This window comes from Corythoichthys intestinalis, chromosome 2, assembly GCF_030265065.1.
Source record: "Corythoichthys intestinalis isolate RoL2023-P3 chromosome 2, ASM3026506v1, whole genome shotgun sequence".
NCBI classification, from domain to species: Eukaryota; Metazoa; Chordata; class Actinopteri; order Syngnathiformes; family Syngnathidae; genus Corythoichthys; species Corythoichthys intestinalis.
In genome coordinates, this window is record NC_080396.1 from 42,125,581 (window position 1) to 42,150,846 (window position 25,266).

Consider the following 25,266-nt stretch of genomic DNA (forward strand, 5'->3'; position numbering starts at 1 on the left):
GGTATTTAGAGAAGCAGTCAGGTTTTTTCTTGTATTTTGCTCGCAGGTGTCTTGCTGTGCCATCTGTCTTTATTGATTTGGCCGGCTGCAAGGGAGCAATAGCTGATACTCAGCTCTGTAGCTCTGCATTCTACAGTTGGTTTCGTGCTCCCTGTCATTCAGTGTTCCTTTTTCATTTTGCAGTTGTTTATGGTCTGTTTTTAAACTTCCCCCAGTGGGGCAAATAAGTATTTAGTCAACCACCAATTGTGCAAGTTCTCCTACTTGAAAAGATTAGAGAGGCCTGTAATTGTCAACATGGGTAAACCTCAACCATGAAAGACAGAATGTGGAGGGGAAAAAAACAGAAAATCACTTTGTTTGGTTTTTAAAGAATTTATTTTCAAATTAGAGTGGAAAATAAGTATTTGGTCACCTACAAACAAGCAAGATTTCTGGCTGTCAAAGAGGTCTAACGAGGTGTAATGAGGCGCCACTCGTTACCTGTATTAATGGCACCTGTTTTAACTCATTATTGGTATAAAAGACACCTGTCCACAACCTCAGTCAGTCACACTCCAAACTCCACTATGGCCAAGACCAAAGAGCTGTCGAAGGACACCAGAGACAAACTTGTAGACCTGCACCAGGCTGGGAAGACTGAATCTGCAATAGGTCAAACGCTTGGTGTAAAGAAATCAACTGTGGGAGCAACTATTAAAAAATGGAAGACATACAAGACCACTGATAATCTCCCTCAATCTGGGGCTCCATGCAAGATCTCACCCCGTGGCGTCAAAATGATAACAAGAATGGTGAGCAAAAGTCCCAGAACCACACACAGAACAAAGGCTATTATCGGTAACACAATGCGCCGCCAGGCACTCAAATCCTGCACTGGCAGACGTGTCCCCCTGCTGAAGAAAGTACACGTCCAGGCCCATCTGCGGTTCGCTAGAGAGCATTTGGATGATCCAGAAGAGAACTGGGAGAATGTGTTATGGTCAGATGAAACAAAAAATAGAATTTTTTGTCAGAAACACAGGTTCTCGTGTTTGGAGGAGAAAGAATACCGATTTGCATCCGAAGACCACTATACCCACTGTGAAGCATGGGGGTGGAAACATCATGCTTTGGGGCTGTTTTTCTGCAAAGGGACAAGGACGACTGATCTGTGTAAAGGAAAGAATGAATGAGACCATGTATCGAGAGATTTTGAGTGAAAATTTCCTTCCATCAGGAAGGGCATTGAAGATGAGACGTGGCTGGGTCTTTCAGCATGACAATGATCCCAAATACACAGCCAGGGGAACAAAGGAGTGCCTTCGTAAGAAGCATTTCAAGGTCCTGGAGTGGCCTAGCCAGTCTCCAGATCTCAACCCCATAGAAAATCTGTGGAGGGAGTCCGTGTTGCCCAATGACAGCCCCAAAACATCACTGCTCTAGAAGAGATCTGCATGGAGGAATGGGCCAAATAACAGCAACAGTGTGTGAAAAGCTTGTGATGAGTTACAGAAAACGTTTGGCCTCCGTTATTGCCAACAAAGGGTACATAACAAAGTATTGAGATGAACTTTTGGTATTTAGCGAATACTTGTTTTCCACCAGGATTTGCAAATAAATTCTTTAAAAATCAAACAATGTGATTTTCTGTTTTTTTTTCCACATTCTATCTCTCATGGCTGAGGTTTATCCATGTTGACAATTACAGGCCTCTCTAATATTTTCAAGTGGGAGAACTTGCACTATTAGTGGTTGACTAAATACTTATTTGCCCCACTGTATGTCCTTTGATGACTATCTCCATTTGCCCCACTGTATGTCCTTTGATGACTATCTCCCTCTTTTGACTCCTTTACATGAATTTGTCTCTAACCAGAATCACTGTATCTTCATGTAAGCATATTTTTTCCTCACATCTTTTTCCATTTTAATTTGTTCTTCAATTAAACAACTCTGATAAATGTGTCACCATGAAATAACGTAATACGTGCCTAGCTGACAATGTGGTTTGTTGCGCTTATACAGGATTTATTTCCAGCTATGTTTAGTTTTACTCTTGCAGGGGAATGTCAATCCAGATCCTTTCTTCATACAATTCAGCTCATTGCAGCTGCACTCTGAAAGACTCACTCAACCTTGAGCTAGGCTTGGCAGACCTGTCAAAAACTTTTCTTAAGACCAAAATATTTTTTATAATTTAAGTGTCATATTGTGATTGTTGTCGTCAACTCATTCCACTTTATCGTCAATGAGGTACTTTAGAAGTCAATGAGGTACTTAGAATTCTCATACATAGTACAGAATATCATGTACTGTAAATTTTTGGTCTATAACCAATACTTTACCACTTTGAACTTGTGACGAAGCAAGCCTTTTATGTAGATCTATATTAGAGACTCAGAGACCAGAAATACCGAATAATTTTATATTTCATTAAAAAGTACAACAAAGGAAGCATGCCAAAAAGCACGCGAATTTAACAAAGTCCACTAGAAAATAGAGCACAATAAAACAAAATGATCAAAGTAGGATACAACCAGGGGAAACATTGAAGAGCATTAAGATGAGGGCACACACAGCGGTAAGCAAGGCAATCGTCCGACACAGCTGATAGACACGGCCGTCCTTAAATACAGTGCGCTCCTAATGCGTCACAAAACAAAGACAGTTTGCTCTTTAATGCGTCTCAAAGAACAACTGATGTGGTCTTTAATGCATCAAAAGAACAACTGAGAAAACAAACAACAACCGAGAAATAAAACATGACAGAACTGAACTAGTTTTTTTTTTTTTAAACATTGGTGGGTGCGGCTCATAGTCAGGTGTGCCTTATAGTCAAGAAATGAGAGTTCATTATGAGCTAAATGCTCTTACAAGTGTCCTGTATTGTTTTATCATTGAAATTTTCACACTTAGATACCATGCACAAATCTTGGGTACTTCTACTGTATATAGTAGTTTATCAAACTTTTTATACTTTGATACTGTAATAAATTTTTATCACATGTAAATATTTTCTGCAAATATACATACTACAACAAACACGTCTTCTTTCATGCTTTCCATTATGCAAGTTTTGTACGTTGTAAACATTTATCTTTTTTTAATGTTGGGACACACATTTGTGTTTCCGTTATAGTACTTTGTGTATTATTGGGATTGTACATTTTAAAACTTCCTGTATTGTCTGCTCGTCACACATTAAAACACCCACTATCCTTAGTTTGTACGGTGGCCGAGAGGTGTCATGCGAAATGCAAAGTCCAAACACTTTGCAAATAGAAAAAGCACGAACCCCAATTGCAAACGCTTTGCAAAAGAAAAAAAAGCACGAATGCAAACTGCCACAACACGATCCCCAATTCCTAAAGCGCGATCACAAATTGGCTAAAGCACGAACCCCAATTGCCACAACACGACAGCAAATGGCTCACAGCACGAATGCAAATTGCCACAACACAATCCCGGATTCCTAAAGCGCGATTGCAAATTGGCAAAAGCACGAACACCAATTGCCAGAACACGACAGCAAATGGCTCGCAGCACGACCGCAAAAGACTCGCAAGACAATTGCAAAGACGATGACCCAGAAGTTAAAAAAAAATAACAATAATAATAAAAAAGACGTCACTTTTGTATATTGCTATATGTGCTTTGTGACCATTTCTACGGGCCTCCGTAAAGCTGCCCCCCCCCCATCAGACGCAAATGTATATAAAAATGTTAATCGTTTCTGCTGCAACGGTTTTTTAGATACAGTATTATGCTCTTATTGAGATATTAATTTCGAGTGGGGACGTCACAGTCGTCATTAGTAGCTTTTTATTAGCTTAGCTCCCTCAGCTAATGGAGCGTACCAACTCTCTCAATAACAGAAGGGTGACTTTAGCACGAACAGAGCACAAAAAAATTGGGGTCCATTTTGCAGTACATTGGGGGGCTTTAGATATTAATTTCGAGTGATGATGTCCCTCTAAGCCCCTCATTTACTGCAAAATAGTTCCGAATTTGTGCCATTCGTTTGTGCTACTTGTTAGGACACCCCTCTGTTATGTTATGTTAATGGAGCGTACCAACTCTCTCCCTCTGTTATTTTAATGAAGCGTACCAACTCTCTCAATAACAGAGGGGTGTTCTAACAACTAGCACAAACGAATGGCACCAATTCGGAACCATTTTGCAGTAAATGCGGGGCTTAGAGGGACGTCATCATTCGAAATTAATATCTAAAGCCCCCCAATTTACCGCAAAATGGACCCAAATTTTTTTGTGCTCTGTTCGTGCTAGTAGTTAGGACACCCCTCTGTTATTGAGAGAGTTGGTACGCTCCATTAGCTGCAGGAGCTAAGCTAAGAAAAAGCTACAAGTGACGTCCCCACTCGAAATTAATATCTCAATAAAAGCATAATACTGTATCTACAAAACCGTTGCAGCACAAACGATTAACATCATTTTTATATACATTTGCGTCTGAATGGGGGGTAACTTTACGGAGGCCCGTAGAGATGGTCACAAAGCACACATAGCAATACACAAAGTGACGTCTTTTTTATTATTATTATATTTTTTTTTTACTTCTGAGTCATCGTCTTTGCAATTGTCCTGCGAGCCTTTTGCGGTCGTGCTGCGAGCCATTTGCTGTCGTGTTGTGGCAATTGGGATTCGTGCTTTTGCCAATTTGCGATCACGCTTTAGAAATCAGGGATCGTGTTGTGGCAGTTTGCATTCATGCTTTTTTTCTTTTGCAAAGCGTTTGCAATTGGGGTTCGTGCTTTTTCTATTTGCAAAGTGTTTGGACTTTGCATTTCGCCTGACACCTCTCGGCCACCGTAAGTTTGTACTTATGTGTTTAATTAATGTCAGATCATCACTCTTCTAGACAGTACATATGCTTGTGCTCGCGCTGTTGTGAGCATGCATATTCACGTTAATCTGCTCATAATGCAAATCAAGGGCACATCTCCGGGGGCTCCTCTTCTTGAGTGCTGGTCGATCAACACCACAATTCATAGAGCGTATTGACTTTTATTCCACTTTTGTTCTGCTACACTGATTTTATTTGTTTGATTCTTAGATATGGCTTACAAGGTCCTCCGTAGGGAAATTGTTTCAAATGCTTCCCATATTATTTGCATGCTATGATGAGATGGGGAAGGAGTCACATCCTTTCAAGGTTCTCAAAACAAGAGAAGAGGCATGTGTCTGTTTTTAATTTGACCATGGCCAACTTGTCAAGACAACCAGTGTCAACATTTTCCATGCAAACCATTTGACATTATATTATTGTGACTTTCATTAATTGACATCCTGATGTGGTTTGGCCTATTTGAACAGCTGAAGTCAGCCTTTAACCCCCGCCATCAATACCTCCTCCACCTCCCCATCTTTGTCTGAGTCACCTCTTAGTACACCCTGGCACTACACACCCTAATGTAGGCGAAGGTATCGTTACTTAATAGTGAGTCACAGTGCACCATTATAGTCCTGCTAGCACTCTCCTCACCCTTATCAGTGAATGTGGTTGTCTCTTACCACCATGAAGGGGCATTCAAGACAATGGATGACAAAAATCAAAAGTCTGAAAACGCCAACACATTTCAATCCCTCTTTGAGGTCATATGGAGCCGTTGGCTAGGTCATGAGAGTCTCACAATATATTCAAATTTTAACACACACTGTTGTCTAGTCAGGCTAAACACTATTTTTTTTTAGCACACACAAAAAATGCAGTTCAGTAAAATCGATATTTGAAAACAGTGCTGGAGGAACATCAGAGTCACATCGGCACAACATCCACGCCCATGCTTGGATGGACTGTAAAGAGCTGCAGCCAGGGATCGGTAGCTCTTTATGTAGGTCAGCCCTTGCCCGCCAATAAGTCCAATTACCGTCATGCTCTGAAATAGAACAAGCAGCAACCTTTGCTCTGCTTTTATAAGCATGGAATGGATGCAGGAGTTGACGTAAAGATGGCACATTGTGGGGAAGAAAAAAAAGAGTTGCAAACATGCTCAGAATGGCCTCATCAGCCAGTTGAGCCTGATCAGTAGATAGAAGAGAAATACTGTGCCAATAATGACTTGATTGAGGACTACCAAAACAACTCCACAGTCTCCCGCTTTTTTCAGCGTGCTGCTTAAAATGCATCCTCCTGCAGAACAGCAGCCGACCCTCCAAAAAAGAAGCAACTTATCAGCACCAAGAGAGCGCTCAATGATTCATAAAGTCTTTTAAAAGAACTTGAATCCTTGCCTCTATTTCCGTCACAGCATCTCACTTTAAATGCAGCACGATGGAGCAGAGGGATTTAGCGTGACTAAGTAGTTTGATATTTCTATTGGTTTTCTGCGTGTTTCTCCCTCACTTACGCTCACTCTCTCTCATTCTGCTAGTGATCTTTCTCATCACAGTGAGACCAAGGTCATGGCTGATTGAAATATAATAGAAGTGTAGACATCTGGCCTAATACTGTGGGAAGTTAAATCTATTTTAATGGCCCTTGCCGCAGTGGATTCTCTCTGATGCACTCTTGCGCTTCGCTGACAGTAAATCACAATGTTCTCTTATTACCCTGACTGGAATGAGGGCATAGAGAAAGAACAATGAGGGATCCACATCATTTGTTTTCACCCCTCCCTTGCTTTTTCCTTTCCTCTCCACCCCGCCCGTTTGCCTGCCTCCACTCGGTTTGCCAGTCATAAAGCAAAGGGCTGAGAGAGTGACATCATGAAAATAAAAATAAAGGCGATTATACTCAAGCTATTGTGCCATATGTGATTACCCAGGCTTCCATGTATATACCCTGGAGGGGGGGGGGATGAACCACTGATATACAAAATATTTTTCATATATATTTTCAAATGAGATGACTAGAACATGTGCTAGAGGCCTTTCTGTTCCAGTGTGAAGAGTTAAGATGTTTTTTTTTTTTTTTAATGTTCATCTTTATCTCGATTTCTAACAGTGAACAAGAAACTATGAAGGTTCAAAACTTGGCCCTTTCCTAGACCTTTTCAAAATACATCGTCCACCCACATCTGTAATTGAGAGATGGGTCCTTAAATGAGATCCATTTTGATGTGACATTTGAGAGAATTACCAGTGCACGCGCGAAGCAGAGAAGAGGTTAGCTCACTGTCTCACCATTGGTTGGAGCCTTTCGTAGCCCACCTGTCCTTTAGTGACAGACACGAACTACGACCCCGTATTCTCGTAACACCCTCCCCGACTCGCACACTTCCCTTATCCCAGTTCTGTCCTGCTGTCAGTCAACCAGGTGCTATTTCATTCTTTTCTATCACACTGTCTGCTCCTGTTGATACAAATGTACTCCCTTGTCTATTCAAAGACAGGTAAGGCAGGCTTCTCGGGCACTCTTCATCCGTGGAGTTGATTATGAGCTATGAGCTTGATTTCTTACCTTTGTCTCCACCACAAGGTTGCTTGTTGAAGGTGAAATGTGAAATTCCTCATAAGATGTGTTTCAAGATTTACTGTTGCCATAAATCTATCAGGCATGCACACACTGGACATGAGGATCTTTATGTATGCATGGCCAGCTGTTGTTTATCGCAAAAAAAACATGTTGCACTGTCATTTTACTCTCAGAGTAGCATATGGCTAAATGACTTTCCATAGGACATTATATACTAAATGAAAGTTATTTAGTTTGATGAGGCTTTTTCCAGTTTAGTGTGTCCATCCTGTTTTTAGAGTGTCATGAAAACACTCCCTTAAGCAATTTTAAACTTCAGTTTTTATATCTGTCTCTTGAAAAATTTCCACACATTGTCTACCACGCCAGACTCTTAAGTGTTTTTGGAAGTATTTTTTTCATTTATTTATTTATTAGTTTATTTTTAGACATAACCATTTAAGTTGTCTTTAACTGAACACCAAAAATGACTCCATCATTATAACCCAGTCTTGGATGTTTGTCAAAACATTTTCAGTGCTGTATCATTTATCACCACTGAAGACAAGTTGATTGTATGAATTAAGATGGCAATTTGAGCGTTTTGGATCTGCAGTAGTTACTTTACATGATAAAGAAGATTTTCGGCCTTTGCCAATAATGCTCACAATGTAAAGCATGAATTATACAAACGCAATTATAACTGCGTACATATATACACTATGTTAAAACATAATAATTCTTATTTCATTTAATAGCTCATCTCTCTGACTTTTATTAAAATGAAGCATGGTCATAATCATCATTGAAATAACATTTGTTTTAATCTACCAAATGTTTTTATGTTTATTTTTTTAACATTAATTAATGATTTGATTTTCATTTAATCAAGATCTGATGTACTTTGTACTAATGAGCATAAGCGACATTGAGGATGGATGGATGGATGGATGGATGGATGGATGGATGGATGGATGGATGGATGGATGGATGGATGGATGGATGGATGGATGGATGGATGGATGGATGGATGGATGGATGGATGGATGGATGGATGGATGGATGGATGGATGGATGGATGGATGGATGGATGGATGGATGGATGGATGGATGGATGGATAGAAGGACGGACGGCCAGAGGTCGACAATATAAATGGCCCGGTGCCATGGCCACCAGAGTGCTCCAAACACTGGCCCCACTGGGCCAGTAAAAATTTTTTGTTTTTAAATCTGTGTTTCCCTGTACGCTATCCCCATCAAAGACAACCTTACAGTCTATGCAGCCAGCCGTTGCTCTCCGTGGGCCGTAAACACACCTTGTTCGCTCGCTTCCGCGTGAATGCGTGCAACATAATTACTGCTGCTGATTGATTGTCAGTATCTCAGTACCCACCCCACATTATCCTAGAAGAAGACATGTTTCTGAACCCCCCAAGCACTGGGGAAAAAAGATGACTCTCAAGAAAGAGAAAGTCACCAGAGGAGTTACAGTAAGTTAAAGCAAAATCCAAGATGAAAAGAAAGACGGACGGACGGACGGACGGACAGATAGATAGATAGACGGATAGATTTTTATTCACACACTCAAGGTCCAAGTCACAACAACACAGCACAAGCAAAAGATAAAAAAATAAAAATAAGAAAAGGGAGAAAAAGTTTCAGCCCTATAGTGTAGAGCCAGGCGGTACACCGAAAATTTACCGTTACCGAAATTCTTCACGATGACCAACGTAATTTTGACCATGTCTGTAAATTCGGTAATTCAATAAAACAAGAAAATATAGTCTTATCATCCCGCTTTGACTTTTGACTTTATTTAAGAAAGCAGTGTGCTTACGTATTAAGTCTTGTGGTTATCAGGAAGTCAAAGAAACAGAAGGCTAAAACTAGCGGCTAACGCTACATGCAAACGTGATGGAGCGTGGCTTAAGGGAGCTTCACCAAATTTTCACCCGACATTAAGTAGATTCTTGGCGGCATCCAGACAGGCTTTCACCCGCTGTCCTCCCTGGTTCTCACGATTTGAGGAGAGGTGCTTTCAGTGCTTCCTAATGGTAGCCAGGCAACAGGCTAACACTAGCGGCTAACGCTACAAATGAACGTGATGGGAATGTCGGATAGCGGTTCTGACCTTGTCGAAACGGGTGAACTTAATGAGTGGATTGGGCACGGACTGCATCTAGCAATCAGTATGTCGCGTTATTTTGTATCACTGTGTGTGTGTGATTTCTCTGATAGCTTTTATGATGGTAAAGCATTCAGCATAAAGTACAATCCAACAGTGAAACCTATAATATGACCGTTTAATGCCACAGCTATTTTTCTGTATGTGCTTGCTTTATTCTGTGTCATTACTAACATCATAAAATCTTAAATGTTTCATTGGCATAAGAGCAATATAGCTTTAATTTGTGTGCATCTGCGTGGAGGGTGCATGTGTGCGTGCATGTATTTAAAAATACTCTGGGGAAAAAAAAAACTGAAAACTTGAAGTAAACACTTGTGTTGAGTAATTATGTCACAGCAGCCACTGACAATAACTTGTCTGTTTGAAGTATACTGGTCAAGCTGTAAGTCATTTGTGTTACAATGGCATATTTGCACAGTCGTCGTATTGATTTTATAATGTTTTACATTGTTCATACTTGAATTCTTGTTGTTTATAATACATTTTTATATACTTAATGTTTAGACTGCATGTACAATTGTTAAATATGTTAAATTGAAAGCTGGTAAATAAATCAATGAGAAACGGTTAATTTTTATTTTATGCATTGATTCAGATTTTCAAATTATATAACAGTCCGCTTGGGCGAATTTATCGTCATTTATTGTTATCGAGGTAAATCTGCTCAATTTACCGTGATCCGTATTTAATGCCATATCGCCCAGCCCTACTATAGTGACGAGACCCCAGGAATTGGCTGGGCTACGATGAGTCCAAAAAAAAAAAAATGTCTGCCACTGGTGGATGGAATGATGGATGACTTTTGGGGTTGAGTCCTTCATGATGAATAGTAAGCACTTCAATAACTGTTAAAATAGCAAGTTACATGAGGTTCAATATGTTTTCAGTTTTTGTTTTTTTCTTTATAACTTTCACAGAAAAGATGTGGCAAAGATCAAGCACATTGATAATGCTCAAATTGATTTCTTTAAACACAGGTTCTGTTTTTTTTTTTTTTTTTTTTTTTTTTTTTTTTTTTTTTTTCATCTTCTGTTACAACTCATCGCAATATATCATGAGCATTCCTATGACATAGCAGAGCAATATATGAAAACAAAATTAAAAGTTACTGTTGGATTTATTGTATTTGGCTCTTAAGATAGCTAAATACCGTTGTCAGACAAAATGACCGATTTGCTCAAATTTTAGCTCTAGAGAGAGAGTGTGAAGGTTACAAGGGAAGGGCTGAATCAACATTATGTGTTTCATTTTGACCCCACTTTGATCCACTCTCCTTCAATGCTCCGAAAGACAGTATATTTTTGAATTATTTATCTTACATTTGTAAATATTAAACATGAAACGTCCTTGTCTCATGTCTTTTCTCCAAGGGCATCGTAGAAGCCATAAAGACAAATAACATTCATGAAAACAATGAAAGGCACAACTACTGAATAGTCTCAAACAGCATTTTAACCAGGGAAATTACAAATGTCAACACTACAATATGTTTTATAACACAGAAATCGTGCACAGAATAAAAGAAGTACCCATCTGTATTATGTTATATTATCAATATGAAAACTAAATAAAACCCATATCTTTTTGTAAATAAGCTTAAGCTGTTTGAACGATTGCTCATAAAACATTTTGACCTTGCTTGTTTTTATATTAAGTGCAACCTTTTATTTCATGTTAAACAGCTTTGTTTCGATCAAAGAATACATTCAATTTTATGTTAATTAGAAAAGCATGCACACTCGCACTTTTAGGAGAAATTCAAATTTAGACTTTATTTTGTGTTTGACCTCAATAATTCAATTCCTACCTGCAATCTCTAATAAGAACAATGACAGCTTTTATGTTTACATTGTTTTGTTTTGTCTTGTGTTAACCATCTTCTAATAATAACTTGATTACCTGATTATTGCATTTTGGATCTGCTGCCTTCTTTTATATAAAGAGTTTTTTTTTTTTTGCCCACACTCTAAAAGGCAAACTTAGGAATTATTGTAAGACTATTGAAAGAGCACAAGTCTTATGAGTTTTTGTCTACCACGAAGAGTGTGCCTACAGCAACCCACACGGTCCGCTACATTGGTGGCAGCAGTGGGATATTAAAACCCCCTGTCCGGTCGAAGGATTATGTGTGGGGTTAAATAGTTCTGTTATTCTGCTTTATTTGGGTCTTTTGTTTGTTAATGCTGTGATATGTGGCCCAGGTATGACTGTGTGTGCAAAAGAAAACAAAACAAAAAAACAAACAAAAAAAGAGAAAAATTAATTTTTCACATGTTCTTTTGTGTGTGAATTGTTATTGTATATGTGCAAATGTTTTATTGTATTTGTTATCAATGAAAAAAACTAAAGTAAAATGTGCATGGAAATGAGGACATTTCTTTTTGTAAGGGGGAACTCTTGTAACACTCAAATGTGTCTCATGTTGATGACGTGTGCAAGCGCAGGAAACGAGAGAAAGAGAGAGAAAGAGAGAGAGTGGATGTTATTGAGTTGTTGGCGGTTCAATAAAGAGTCGGGACGGCTTCGCCCAAAAGAGCACAAGTCTTATGAGTTTTTGTCTACCACGAAGAGTGTGCCTACAGCAACCCACACAGTCCGCTAAACTAGTTGCAGCGACGAATCCGACGTAACGAACCTTCTTCTAATGGTGATGACGAGAGTTATGAACCTTTCTTTGGTGTTTTGGGTTATCAAATTGAGCCCAAACGAAAGCCAATGCAGCCTAATGAAACGATCATTGAGGGGAGCAATCACACTGATGAAACACCGGCAACAGATTGTGTGGGAAACACCGAATGGTTTGTTTTGCATTTCTTTTTGTGAAGCTGATACACCGTGACCGCAAAATAAAGTAATGCATAGAATAATTATGATTTATTGTGCTATCATAGGTTTTTGCTCTGCCAACAGACACAAATATGAATGGGATTAGAGGATTTGTTGTATATATTTTACGAGCGATAATTTATACATGTGTCCAGTCCTATATCCAATGCGTGATATGTTTTTTATTATAAAAGAGTACCGTATTTTTCGGACTACAAGTCGCACCTGAGTAAAGGTTGCACCAACCATAAAATTCCCAACGAAGAGAAAAAAATATATATATAAGTCGCACCGGAGTATAAATCGCATTTTTGGGGGAAATTTACTTGATAAAATCCAACTCATAGAACAGACATGTCATCTTGAAAGGCAATTTAATATAAAAATACAATAGAGATCAACATGCTGAATAAGTGTTCAGTGCATGAACAACGAAATGCGAATATACTGTCCTCACCTGGACGCTACGGCTCGGTCCTGGCTATTCAGCGGGCTAAACTACCAAATGACGATGCTGGACGTCCGTATAATTTGCTGAATCAATTTCGTCCTCGATACCAAACAGGTTCACATCGACGTAAATAAATGATAATTAGGTGCTTTTACAGACACAAACGGTTAGCATGCATTCGCTAGCATTAGCGCATCGTTCAAACAACCACACAACTGGCTCTAAGTGTCCGATCGCGGGTGGAAAACACACAACAACAACAGAAAAGATGATACACACAGGCGTTGCCTCTGTAGAGATATGTTACAAGCATAAACAATGAACGTAGGTTCGCAGACGTGTTTCTCTCTCGCTAATTCACCCACTCAGAGCTACGTAGCTGTCGGTCTTGTTCTGGCGTGTGAGCGCTCTTCTTCACGCAAACAAGTGCAAGTGCGCCCCCACGTGGGCGTGAAAGCGCCACAAACTAAAAGCATGCATTTCAATATAAAAAGTCAATAATACAATTGAACACACATTGCCAAAGGAAGAACGTGGCCATAGCTATTAAGTTATTCAGATAACTATAGCATAAAGAACATGCTAACAAGTTTACCAAACCTTCACTGTCACTCCAAAACACCAAAATAACATGTGAAATGATATCATAATGTGTTAATAATTTCACACATAAGTCGCTCCTGAGTATAAGTCACACCCCTAGCCAAACTATGAAAAAAACTGCGACTTATAGTCCGAAAAATACGGTACTCACTCTGGCCATTTCGAGCTTGGCTGCTCCCCTCCTTTGCTTAGCCTGGGGTGGTGGGGTGGTCTCATCAGTGCCAGTCATTGTCCTCTTTCTTGATATCTCGGGACATTTAGGCGGCTGCGCATGTATGGTGGGCACCACATCTGCTTTCAGCAGCAATTTCCTAGCAAAACCTGATTTCATTTGTCCATAGTTCGAATAGCTTTCAGGTGTAAAATGTGCACCACACAAAACCGTGCCGGAGGCTGGTTCTGCAAAATTACCCCTCTTTGCACGGACGAACTCTACTCATTGTCTGCGTAGTCCAGCTCTTTTTCTTGCGTTCGGGAACTCATGGGTACTACATTGCGACAAATGGCTATTTGTACACCATATACATGACAGGTTTGAACCATTGTAGCGATTTTTTGATAAAACACGAACGCAACTCTCTCGTCGATATACAACGATGGCACCTGCCTCGACCTTTTGTTTCCTGGCTGTGACGTCAAAGCCCCATTCGGCTGTTTCCGGAATACTTTCGGAAATGTTGTAATTTTCGATCTATTTTCGATAATTGCTCATGAATGTGATTTATTTTTTTGTTAACTTTATTAATATTTGTTATCATACACAACGGTTCTATTGATATCTCACAGCCCCTTAGTATTATCATTTTCTTTAATACCTTAATTCTATATGGTCGTCAGTATTCATCTGTCATTCATGTTGGGTATTGTATTAGATGGGCTTGAACCAGAAAGAATTTGGTTTCTTTTCTGTATAACTCACTTAAATCGGTCATAATTGGTCCTATCTCACTGCATACTTTTCTGAACAGATACAGTATGTCCCCAGCACCGATGTGAATATGCAAAGATTTAAAAGAATGAGAGAAACTGCTCTGATTGACCTGATGACGTTGGCTAGGTTCACGCTGACAATGGCTAAAAATTATTATTTTTTTAATCTGCCGCAATGAACACATCTGTTCAATCAAATACTGCGGCCAAAACACAATCTGCGCAGATTCACACCCCATGTCTTGCCGGATTTGTGGCATTCACGTCTTCTCGCCCTTATCCAAAACCGGTGCTGGCTTGGAAAGCCAAGTACTTTTTAGATAGTACTTGAAAAGCACAGATAATCAAACACTCAATAAGCACCGGAACAAAACAATGCGTCGACCTCCAACATGGCAGCTCCCGTGTCCAGTTAGAAGGGACACATCATTGTAAAATTTCATTGACCTTTTTGCAAGGCCACACCCCTTGAACACAATTACCGGTAGCTAATCACTGTGCACCAAAGGACAGTCAGTAAATGCAGGCTAATGCAATGCTGTCATTCCCATAGCACATCTTGCTCCTCTCCACAGTAGGATAAATATTGTAATATTTGTATAATAATTGTTATCTCATTTAACAAAAGTGTTGAGCTAGCTAATCTAATAAGGCAAGCATATAGTTCATGCTACGTAGGCTGGTATCTGGTCATACGTTGGTTGATTTTTGTGCTGTGGCCTGTCTATGCTCTCGTCTGCGGTTCTCAATTCTGTCGAGACTTCCACCTCTTTCGGCCCGCTTCGTGTCCCCGCTGAGAGAGCGTAATCCTCGGCTTGGGCCCTGGGAGCCCCCGACTCCCATCTGCGGTTCTCAATTGTGTAGAGACCTCCACCCCTCGGCCCTCTTCTTGTGAACCCCGAGAGAGTGCTATCCTCGGCTTGGGCTCGGACAGCCACGCGCTCCCACGTCGGCCGGTTTATCCACCGAGAATGTGCCATTTTCAGTGTTCATTCCCTAGCTGCATCCCCGGCACCGAGCACTTCTGCCGGGGCCGCAGCAGGGGAACGACCAGCCAAAACCTGCTCACCGCCGCAGGCTGGCCCATCGGTGAAGGCTATCACCCCCGGTGCTTTGTGTGACATGAGTTGGGGTAGTTCTGTGTGAAATTTCATTTTCGAAAGGCGAGGAAGAAACTTGGAAGAGCCGCTTGATTCGGGTTAGCATGTAGCCTAGCTCTAACACTCCTCTTTTGTTTACGCTCTTTCCTCCATCTCCAAGTCCCCGCTGGGAAATGACAAGAGCTGGACTAACTCCGATGGCACGAAATACCGTTCGGGAGGTTTAAGAAGTTGGCGGTTTTGACCATAATGCAGTAATTTTGCCCTGTCGTACTGAATAAATGCATTTTCAATATTTCGTATTCCATGTAGCACAAGACTGTTATTTGTCATGACCGTATAATTCATTCAGCAATCGGGTAATAATTCTTAGATTTCCTGATATCCTGTAAAAATATTGGAGTAGAGAGAAAAAACAATGATAACATTTTACAGTATGCTCTTGACATCAGCCTTTTTTTATTTTAAATCTTCCTACTCCAAATACAACTCAAACATATATGCCACAGGCTTCCTCTGGATCGAGAATATCACTTGAAAGATCCACACTTGAACCACAATTGCTGAAAAACGCTTCCTCCTCCATTGGGCTGAATTCTAAATCCGCTGAAATCGCTACTCCGCTGAAGTCATCCCCCAGATGGAGGCGCCAGAGTGATATAATGACAGGAGGGGCTAAATGGCTGATTAAAAGACTCATTTCTCGCCATCTGTGCTTTGCCAAATTGTTGTATATAGTCGAATCGTCTTAGAATATGTTAATTCCAATAATAATGCTATTTAAGATTTTTTTTTTTGGTGTCACAGGCACTTTATTAATATAGCAACACAATTCAACAGTCATTAGAGCTGGAGAGATAGTAGGCCTTTCCAGGTAGGCTATTTTTTTGTATTTTAGAGGAAGTGAAGATAGTTGGTGTGAGAGCAGAGAATGCGGAGAACATGTTTAGCTGTGGCAACCCCTGAAGGAAAAAGCCGAAAGGAAAAGAAGGAGAAGGCCCCCTCTTTTCCCTGTAGAAAAACGCCACAAAGAAGAAAAATTACAAAACAGTCATGTCATGTTACTGAATGAAAACTGACGATACCATCAACTTTTACCCTTGGATGAGTTTAAAAATTGTGACTTTTGTTTCTATTTGTATACTGTGTGCCTGGGAACCATAATTCTAAATGACAACAGCCACTGCAAAAACATTCTAATGTGGAGGGGAAAACTGATCGTTTTAAGCAATCATCAAGAAAAGGCACATTCAGCACTCTTAATAAAATGTTTTAGTGTTATTACATTCCCTGCAATAATAGAATGCATTAGGTCTCCAGCCTGGCTTCCACGAGTTTTGTTAGGGTGATATCGTAGCTGTTCTTCCACAATTTCTGTTTGCTTTAAATGTTTGTTTGTAAGATGAATTGCTGCACTGCCGAGCGGGATGACAGGCTACATGAGAAAGATATTGAATTGATTTCTGAAATGTTGCAGAACGGACTAGTTGATGTGTACCACGAGACATGAATAATAAAAATTCTATTAAAAAGCTCTTGAAAGGCTGACACTGGAATATTATTTGTGATGATTAATTTTCTTCGGTCATTATAAAGGGGAGTTGGCATCAGATTGTCGCTGACAAAATTGCTTTTCATTCCCTGGTGAACACCCTCAGTATGCTTTTGAGAGCAGAAAACCATCTTTCTCTGTGCAGCATTATGTCAAGACAAGTGCTGCGAAAGACAGCCACAGACTCTGCTCGCTATGCATTTTTTGCTGCACATTTACACACAAAATGCTTGGTTTATAATTAGAAGCAGTATTATTTATGTGATTACGAAAATATGTACAATTTGATGGTCAATGATTTTCTTTGCAAACAAACATTGTATTTTTGTTGTCAGGATGTGAAGTAAAATAGCTTGTAGAGCAGCTGCTGACTGTGTGTTTATAGCCTTACTTATAAAATTGTTAATGGATGAAATTATTTCAGAATAATTACTTGCATAGTTCATTTACAGCAAATTTTGCTAAAAACACATTAATTGCTTCTGGTACGCTAAATGGCAACTTAAAATGGTATGTTTGCTCTTGTTAATGCTTTGAATGATGAACTACATTATTTTAACTGGAGTATCTAGCTGTGTCTTTGAGATGCAGCTGCAAAGTTAAATGTTTGAATTTAATTCTTGCGGATTTCCTGTGTGTGCTCCAATTCACGCCCACAGTGCTAAAGATATGCTAATGCATGTCTGTGGGTTGGAGACTCTAAATTGCTCATAGGTATGAATGTGTGTCCTTTTTTTGTCACCTGCATTTGATGTTTTGAATACACGATAGTTTAAAAACATGCACAATAATATTCATTATTGCTGTTAATTTGTTTTGTATGCATTTGCAGAGCTATACCAGTCAGGGCAGAGGAAGCAATGGTGGAGGAGGGGGAGGCGCAGGGGATGAAGACTACGAGATCCCCCCGATTACACCCCCTAATCATGCTGACCCCTCTTTGCTGCACCTTATGGAACATGAGTCAGGGTACCCCTTTCACACCTTGCCTCACAATGGCCTACTCAACACCTACTCTTACCCCGAGCTGCCCGCCCTTATGATGTCCAACATGCTGGGTCAGGACAGCCACCTTCTCTCGGGGCCTATGCACTCAGTAAGTACAATCTCTCTCTCACCTTTCTTCAGCCCTTTGCCCCTTTTGTCATTCCACGATGTGGTACTTTCCTGCATGCATCCCTGAGCTACAATATTCTTGATTCCCTGTGATCATTTTTTCATAACGGTAAAGTGTTCATCTATTAGCGTTCAAATCAGCACGGTTAGAGGCCATGGACGCTGAGACAGTGAAGTCAAAGCTGAGGCTCGGGCCTCGCGTGTGAAACATTTATAAACAGAGTGCACCGAGCTGCAGCCCCACACACATCTTTGCAGCGCACAGCTCCTTTAATATCGCCTCAGCTGCGCGACTGAAAGATTTCATTACCTCAAAGAGAACCGAGAGAGGGAGCAAGAAACTCAGCGTTTCACATTTTCATTTGTGAAGACCAGCAAAGTGAAAGAGAGGGTGAAAAAAGGAGCTTTAAGGGGAACGGGAGGTTTTTGACGAAAGCACGAGAAGAAGAGGGAATGTCCCTTGTCAGCAACTTTTTCTTTTTCTAAAAGATACCCTCATCCCCCTCTGTGAAAGCAAAGGGACTTTTTCTTGTGTCAAACATGCTTCAGACTCAACATGTAAATGCCCCTGCTGAACAGTCAGATGCTTTAATCATAGAATCGAACCAGATGAATAATAGATGGCCCGTGTGGTTAATTATTCAACGTCATATACTTTCATCTGACATGAATATTACTTTTTTCCCCCTCTCAACACCCTCCCCCACTATGAATATTTATGCTTTAATGTGAGCATCCGTGGCGTTTATCCTTCGTTAATCAGGTCTTATGTGGTTTTCTTTCTCTTTCTCAAATGGCATAAGTTGCCTGCCCTCTTTTCACTGTGGGTGGTGGCTAAAGGCCTCGGTTAGTCAGGATTGGGTCACATTTTGCAGATTGCGTTGCAGAATATTCTCAGTCCATTCAAAGATGCGTTTGGCTGTAATACAGTAAATATAATGGCCGACACCTATACGGTAATTTAAATGAGAAGATTAGCACTCTCTATTCGCCTTTGGGCAAATGTGTTTACATGGTGAAGAATGTGTAACAAAGCCACAATAATATTGTTTGAAGAGTCAGAGAGGGCGTGTCATTTTTTTGAAACAGCATTTGTTTCACCTTTGCAATTATTTACCTTGAAAAAGCCCTTCGGTGTAATGTTCCATTTTCTTATTTCACACCCCCTTTCTCATAAATGGACTTTCATTGCAGTAAATCACTGCACAAACACAGACTTGCACGCTTGCTGAAAGGGCACAAGATTTATGTAACGCATTCATGTTTCCCACTTTTACATTTTAGTACTACTCTTGCAAAGCCCGGCTAATAATAGCCTCTAATAATATTTCTTGTCGCCTAGCAACCGCCACAAGTAATAGCTTACTCCGGAAAAATAGATGACCGATAAGAGAGAAAGAGGAGGGAATGAGAGGTAGGAGTGGGGGGATTTCAATTCATTTATTATCTCATGGGACAAGAGGGGCTTATTTCTCAGGCTGCGGAATAGGAAAGTAGGCTATATATTGAGAAATATTTAAAGAAATTGAAGATGGCGTTGTTTTCATTTCGTTTCCATTAGGGATGTTTCATTCGATGTTTCCCCTGCAAACTCAATTAACCTTAATTTCATACTGATAAGGGTATAATATGTAAGATTGAATTTCTGTCTGCGTCGTGCTTCAAGAAAATGAAGGTAGATCAAAATAGGCTCTCAGTTTCTGTGTGACCGCTCACCTATGAAAAAAACAACACTTGGAGCTGCATTGACAACCAAAATACTAATCGTTTACAGACTTGTTCACCATCAGTAAAAAAAGCAAATAAAAAAGTTGTACCTTTAGGATACACTTCTCTGCAATAAAAGCTATCCTTCAGTGCACAAATAAACCTCCTACAAGTACAAGCTCAGCTGGAGCAGCAGATTCACTTCTTCTCAAGGGATGTTGTTGCTGGTTTTTGTACAACATGTAGCCTTAGGCTAAAGCTCTGTAAACTTCTCCCTGCTTTGGGATTCTCTTTCTCAGCGCACATCGATCTTACAGCAAGCAGAGTTAAATCATTTCAGGATTGAGAGTAGTGGATTGACCACCATCATGCTGCTTAGGCACAAAATGTTCGCTTTAAACGGCAGCGCACAAGAGTCCAATTTATCCTGACTGCCAGCTACCTCTTATCCTTATGATTGGAATGCAATATTCAGCACACATACTAACTCCAAAATCATAAGATGCGTTGAAAATTGACACTGACTCACAAGCCGTTTAAATTTGATGTACATTGAACATCAGGTGTTCTTCCCAGAATGTAAATTGCTGTGCAAAAGTATTCTTTTTTTCAGATGTTGGTAAAACAGCAAATGTCTCGACAGGTATATGTGTTGTTTTAGGTTTTAGAGAGCAAATTATTTCTGCTGTTCATGTGGAAGCTTAAATGCAATAATTTGCACTTTTACTTATGTTTTTACTGCTTTTGTAGTAAAGCCATTTTCAGTCAAGTATCTGAAATAGTGAGCCTGTGGCCTGATGATACAATAGAAACAAGGATGACTACATGCATCATGTAAACTAATGAAATTAAAAAAAAAACAACAACAAAAAAAACATTTAAAATTTACAAGAGCTGCATCGGATAGTATGCCTTTAGAAGGTATACAGTGTATTACAAAAGTGAGTACACCCCTCGCATTTCTGCAGATATTTAAGTATATCTTTTCTTGGGACAACACTGACAAAATGACTTTATAACACAATGAAAAGCTGTCTGTGTGCAGCTTTTATAATAGAGGTAATTTATTTTCCCCTCAAAATAACTCAAAATATAGCCATTAATATCTAAACCCGTGGCAACAAAAGTGAGTACACCTCTTAAAAACTACGTACATCCCTAACTGTCCAAATAGAGCACTGCTTGTCATTTTCCCTCCAAAATGTCATGTGACTCGTTACAGGAGTGCTGTCAGCATTGCTGCAGAGATTGAAGAGGTGGGGGGTCAGCCTGCTAGTGCACAGATCATACGCCGCACTCTACATCAAATAGGTGTGTATGGCTGTCACTCCAGGAGGAAGCCTCTTCTGAAGACGGTACACAAGAAAGCCCGTTCGTCTCATCAAACCTTAGGACATGGTTCCAGTAATCCATGTGCTTTGTTGACATGTATTCAGCAAACTGTTTGCGGGCTTTCTTGTGTACCGTCTTCAGAAGAGGATTCCTCCTGGGGTGACAGCTATGCACACCAATTTCATGTAGAGTGCGGCGTGTGGTCTGAGCACTAACAGGCTGAACCCCTACCTCTTCAATCTCTGCAGCAATGCTGACAGGACTCCTGTAATGAGTCACATGACAGTTTGGAGGGAAAATGACAAGCAGTACTCAATTTAGTTAGTTTCTCAGGGGTTTACTCACTTTTGTTGCCAGAGCTTTAGATATTAATGGCTATATTTTGAGTTATTTTGAGGGGGAAAAAAATAAATGAACTCTATTATATAAGATGCACACAGACTACTTTTCATACTGTCATAGTGTCATTTTCTCAGTGTTGTCCCATGAAAAGATATACTTAAATATCTGCAGAAATGCGAGGGGTGTACTCACTTTTGTGATACACTGTAAATGTGATTATTATTGTGCTTGTAGTTCACAGTGGCCTGACCCCACATTAAATTTTTGGGATTTGGTCATGTAATTAGTTGAAGAAATTATGACAAAGCTCTCTACAGCTGCGTCAGGATTGAAAATTTATACAGCCCGTCTGGGATATCGTTATTTTGCGCATGTGGTGATAATGTTGTGGCTAGTTATTGTCAGTGTTGTTAATCTCACTTTTAAAAAAGTAATTAATTACAGTTACAGATTACTTCTCCCAAAAAGTAATTGAGTTAGTAACTCAGTTAACTAGAGTAAGTAAGAGTAATTATTTACTTGGGAGAGTAACTGGTGTTACTTTTCATGTTTTTTTTATCCATCCAAAAAAAAAAAAAAAAAAAAAAAAAAGAAAGAAAACCACAGGTCACACTATGTGAAGTGCAAAGGGTTTTTTGGGACAATTGGCCCTTGTCCAATTCTTTACCCTAAACTTAACTAGACACAGGGGAATTGAGGATATTGTGATAACTAAATAGTAACCTTTGCTATGTTTGGAAGTGTTTGGAAGTAATTCAATGTTGTGAATCAACCATTAAAGTAGTTAAAATTGCTCCCGTTGTTGCATTAGTTCCGTTCTGTCTACTTTCTGCATGTAAAAGTTTTAAAACTGTTTCATCATTTAATGATTGATTCAAGTCAATATTTTGCTAATTTAGGAGTATTTTAGATAAAAAGTTAAAAGTAAATAAAAAGGCTGGCAAGGTTCTCTACAACAGAGCCTTCCTGAGAAGTCTACTGCTTTAAGATGGCGGCTGTTTACCAACGCCGACAAGTCTATCATTTCCCATCTACTTCTTTACATTTGCTAGCGCCGCCGAGTCAATTCGCATCTAGTTCAATATGCATGTGATATCTAGCGTAGCATCATGTGGGCGTAGATTATAGGCTGTCGGCTATAGTCAGGTAATATTGGAGCCACCTAGACTAACATCGCGTTTGCAACGGCGTCATAACTCCTTTCCCTCCTTCCCACTCCCGCTCTTCTCTCTTCGTGTCTCTCAGACGTTTCTCGCGTTATTCAACCAACGTAGTAACGCACGCCTTTACATCCTTAGTAACGATAACGGCATTGCAAAGATGAGAAAAGTAATTTAATTAGATTACTCACTACTGAAAAAAATAACGCCGTTAGTAACGCCGTTATACTCTTACGCCGTTATTAACAACACTGGTTATTGTATATATACAGCACTGTGCCTAAGTCCTAAGCTATCCTTTGTCTTAGAAACAAATAATGTTAGTGCTTGACACTAAGTGCTATTTACAGCTTTATTACTTATTGTCGTTGCTCCTCCCTTCCAAGTTGACCTACTCTTGCAGTGACTATGAATCAAGCCAGAAAGAGACAAGCCTTGGATGAGAGCAAACTGCGAAATGTAACATGTTGGCGTGTGAATGCTCAGCATCGCCGGAGAATCCCTGTCTCATCCTTCGCTGTCAGGATGTCTGCCAGCCTGGGAAGAGGTGGCACTTAGGGGGCTCATGTTCAACAACCCCTCTGATCACTCAGGTCTGCTTGAGGCTGCTGTTTGGGTGTGTGTGGAAGGGATGCCAGCAAGCTCTAAGACTTTGATAAGACAAAGTAGGAGGGACATTTGCCAGCAGACAGTAATGAGGGGTCATGGAGGGGCTCAAAATAGCGCCTTAAGGGGCACAGCGGCGTTTAAATATTGAAATGCAGCACTACTCCCTGTCTTATTACTGCAATAATGTAAGGGAGGCCAAAGCCGTGCCAACACCCCCCCCCCCCCCCCCCCCAAAAAAAAAAAAAAACAGCTGCCAGTTTAACAAGTTTGACTCACTGGACTCCCACTCATTTTTGACTTTGGATTCATAGTTTTGTACAGAGTTAACCAGTTATTTAGGGTTCTTATTATCTATCTCATGTATGTTGTTAGTTGGAAAGCATGTTCTACATGTAATGTAGGGATTGCTGCTGTTTTTTTTTTTTTTAAGGCAATATAAGTTGATTTGGCTCTGGCGACATTTTCTGGGTTTTAACCTCAAGTGTGCTCGTACTGTGTTAGTATTCTGTAAATTTCTTCAGCATATAAAAATCATTTTCAAGCAAATAACATGATATAAACCTGAAATATAATACATGGTACTCATCAAGGATGGTAATTATTTCTAAACTAGATCCATTGACTTTTCTCCTAACAGCTGTAATTGCGAGCTAGCGGAGCCACAACGTTGTTTCTAGCATCTCCAAGTATCAAACACTGTGAACTGATCGTCAGCCAGTCGCAGTTGATGAAACTTATGAGTTATTTTTGTTGTTATCATTAAAATTTTTCCAAACAAATGTACTGCACATTTAATTGTACAAGGAAATTAGTTGAAGAAAACGGCGTGGTCTTGGATGTTAGAAATATAGTATTAATATAGTATTAGTATTACTTTATGGTTTTGTATTACTAATTAATTAGATTTTTTTTTATTTTTAATTATTTTAATTTTATTTAATTTCATCCCCACTTAGTACAGAAATACAGTATGGACTTTGATATGCACTTTACTGAAGCTAGTCTTGGGCTCAAGACCACACTAACTGAGACCAAGACTTGCCCACGACCAGAACTCGCCAAGACACAGACAAGACCAAGACTTTTGGGATTAGAGACAAGACCAAGACAAAACAGTCGGAACCAGAACCATGAAAATCAATCATCAAAATCTGAGGGGAAAAATTGTTAAGGTCATTTATAGGGGTGGTGGTATGTTATTAAAATAAAAGTTATCAAGAATTTTTTTTACCAAGGGTTTTTCATTAAAATCTCATTAATGAAGTTGAAGTTGTGGTCCGAGACTGAGATAAGACCAAGACTTATGAGAGTTATGATCAAGACCCTCAAAATGTGGTCTTGAAATGGGTTTCGAGACAAAGATGGCTCTCAACAATTACAATCTTAAATCAAACAATAGCAACAAATTTGTGTGTGCGTGTGTCTGTCTCTGTTTGCGTGTGTCGGACATTGTCAGAGACACTGATCACGACAAGGTTATGTGAGCTTGATTCCATTCGACTTCATTTACTGTAATCTGACAGGAAATTTATTTTTGCATCACTTGGCATTTAGGACAAGGGCGACAATGTGGGGAACAGAGATTTCAAAACAATGACATCGAATCGATGCAGGCTGCTTTATTTATTTGCAGCTTGGAGATTATGAGGTTGAGGCAAAATGGAGAAATTGAACAGGTCAGAGTTCGAGGATACGCAATAAGCAGAAATCGTTATTGGGAATTCTTTCGAAGATATCTATAGTTGCTCATGCACAAGATATAGACATTGTACTTTATAATACCTCACCAACATTACATTTGAATTAAATCCTCTGGCATGCCAAAAAGCAACTAAATTCAGTAGTCTGAATCTGAAAATGGTGGAAAACTGCTTCAAAAAAAAACTATCAAAAGAAGTATGAATCAAAAAATGCAGCCGCAAATTGCAGTTTGCACTTGACTTCACATGTTCAT

The 25,266-nt window shown here is 39.7% G+C and overlaps 1 protein-coding gene across 2 annotated transcripts in view; it reads left to right on the forward strand.

Moving 5' to 3' along the window:
* The window catches only part of LOC130909038 (thymocyte selection-associated high mobility group box protein TOX-like), a 158,825-nt gene that overhangs the window by 97,368 nt on the left and 36,191 nt on the right, over positions 1–25,266 (forward strand). For both annotated transcript variants that reach the window (XM_057825095.1, XM_057825103.1), the window contains one exon: positions 17,879–18,142. In XM_057825095.1, the coding sequence (XP_057681078.1) occupies positions 17,879–18,142 (264 nt within the window). The remainder of the gene's footprint in view (positions 1–17,878; positions 18,143–25,266) is intronic.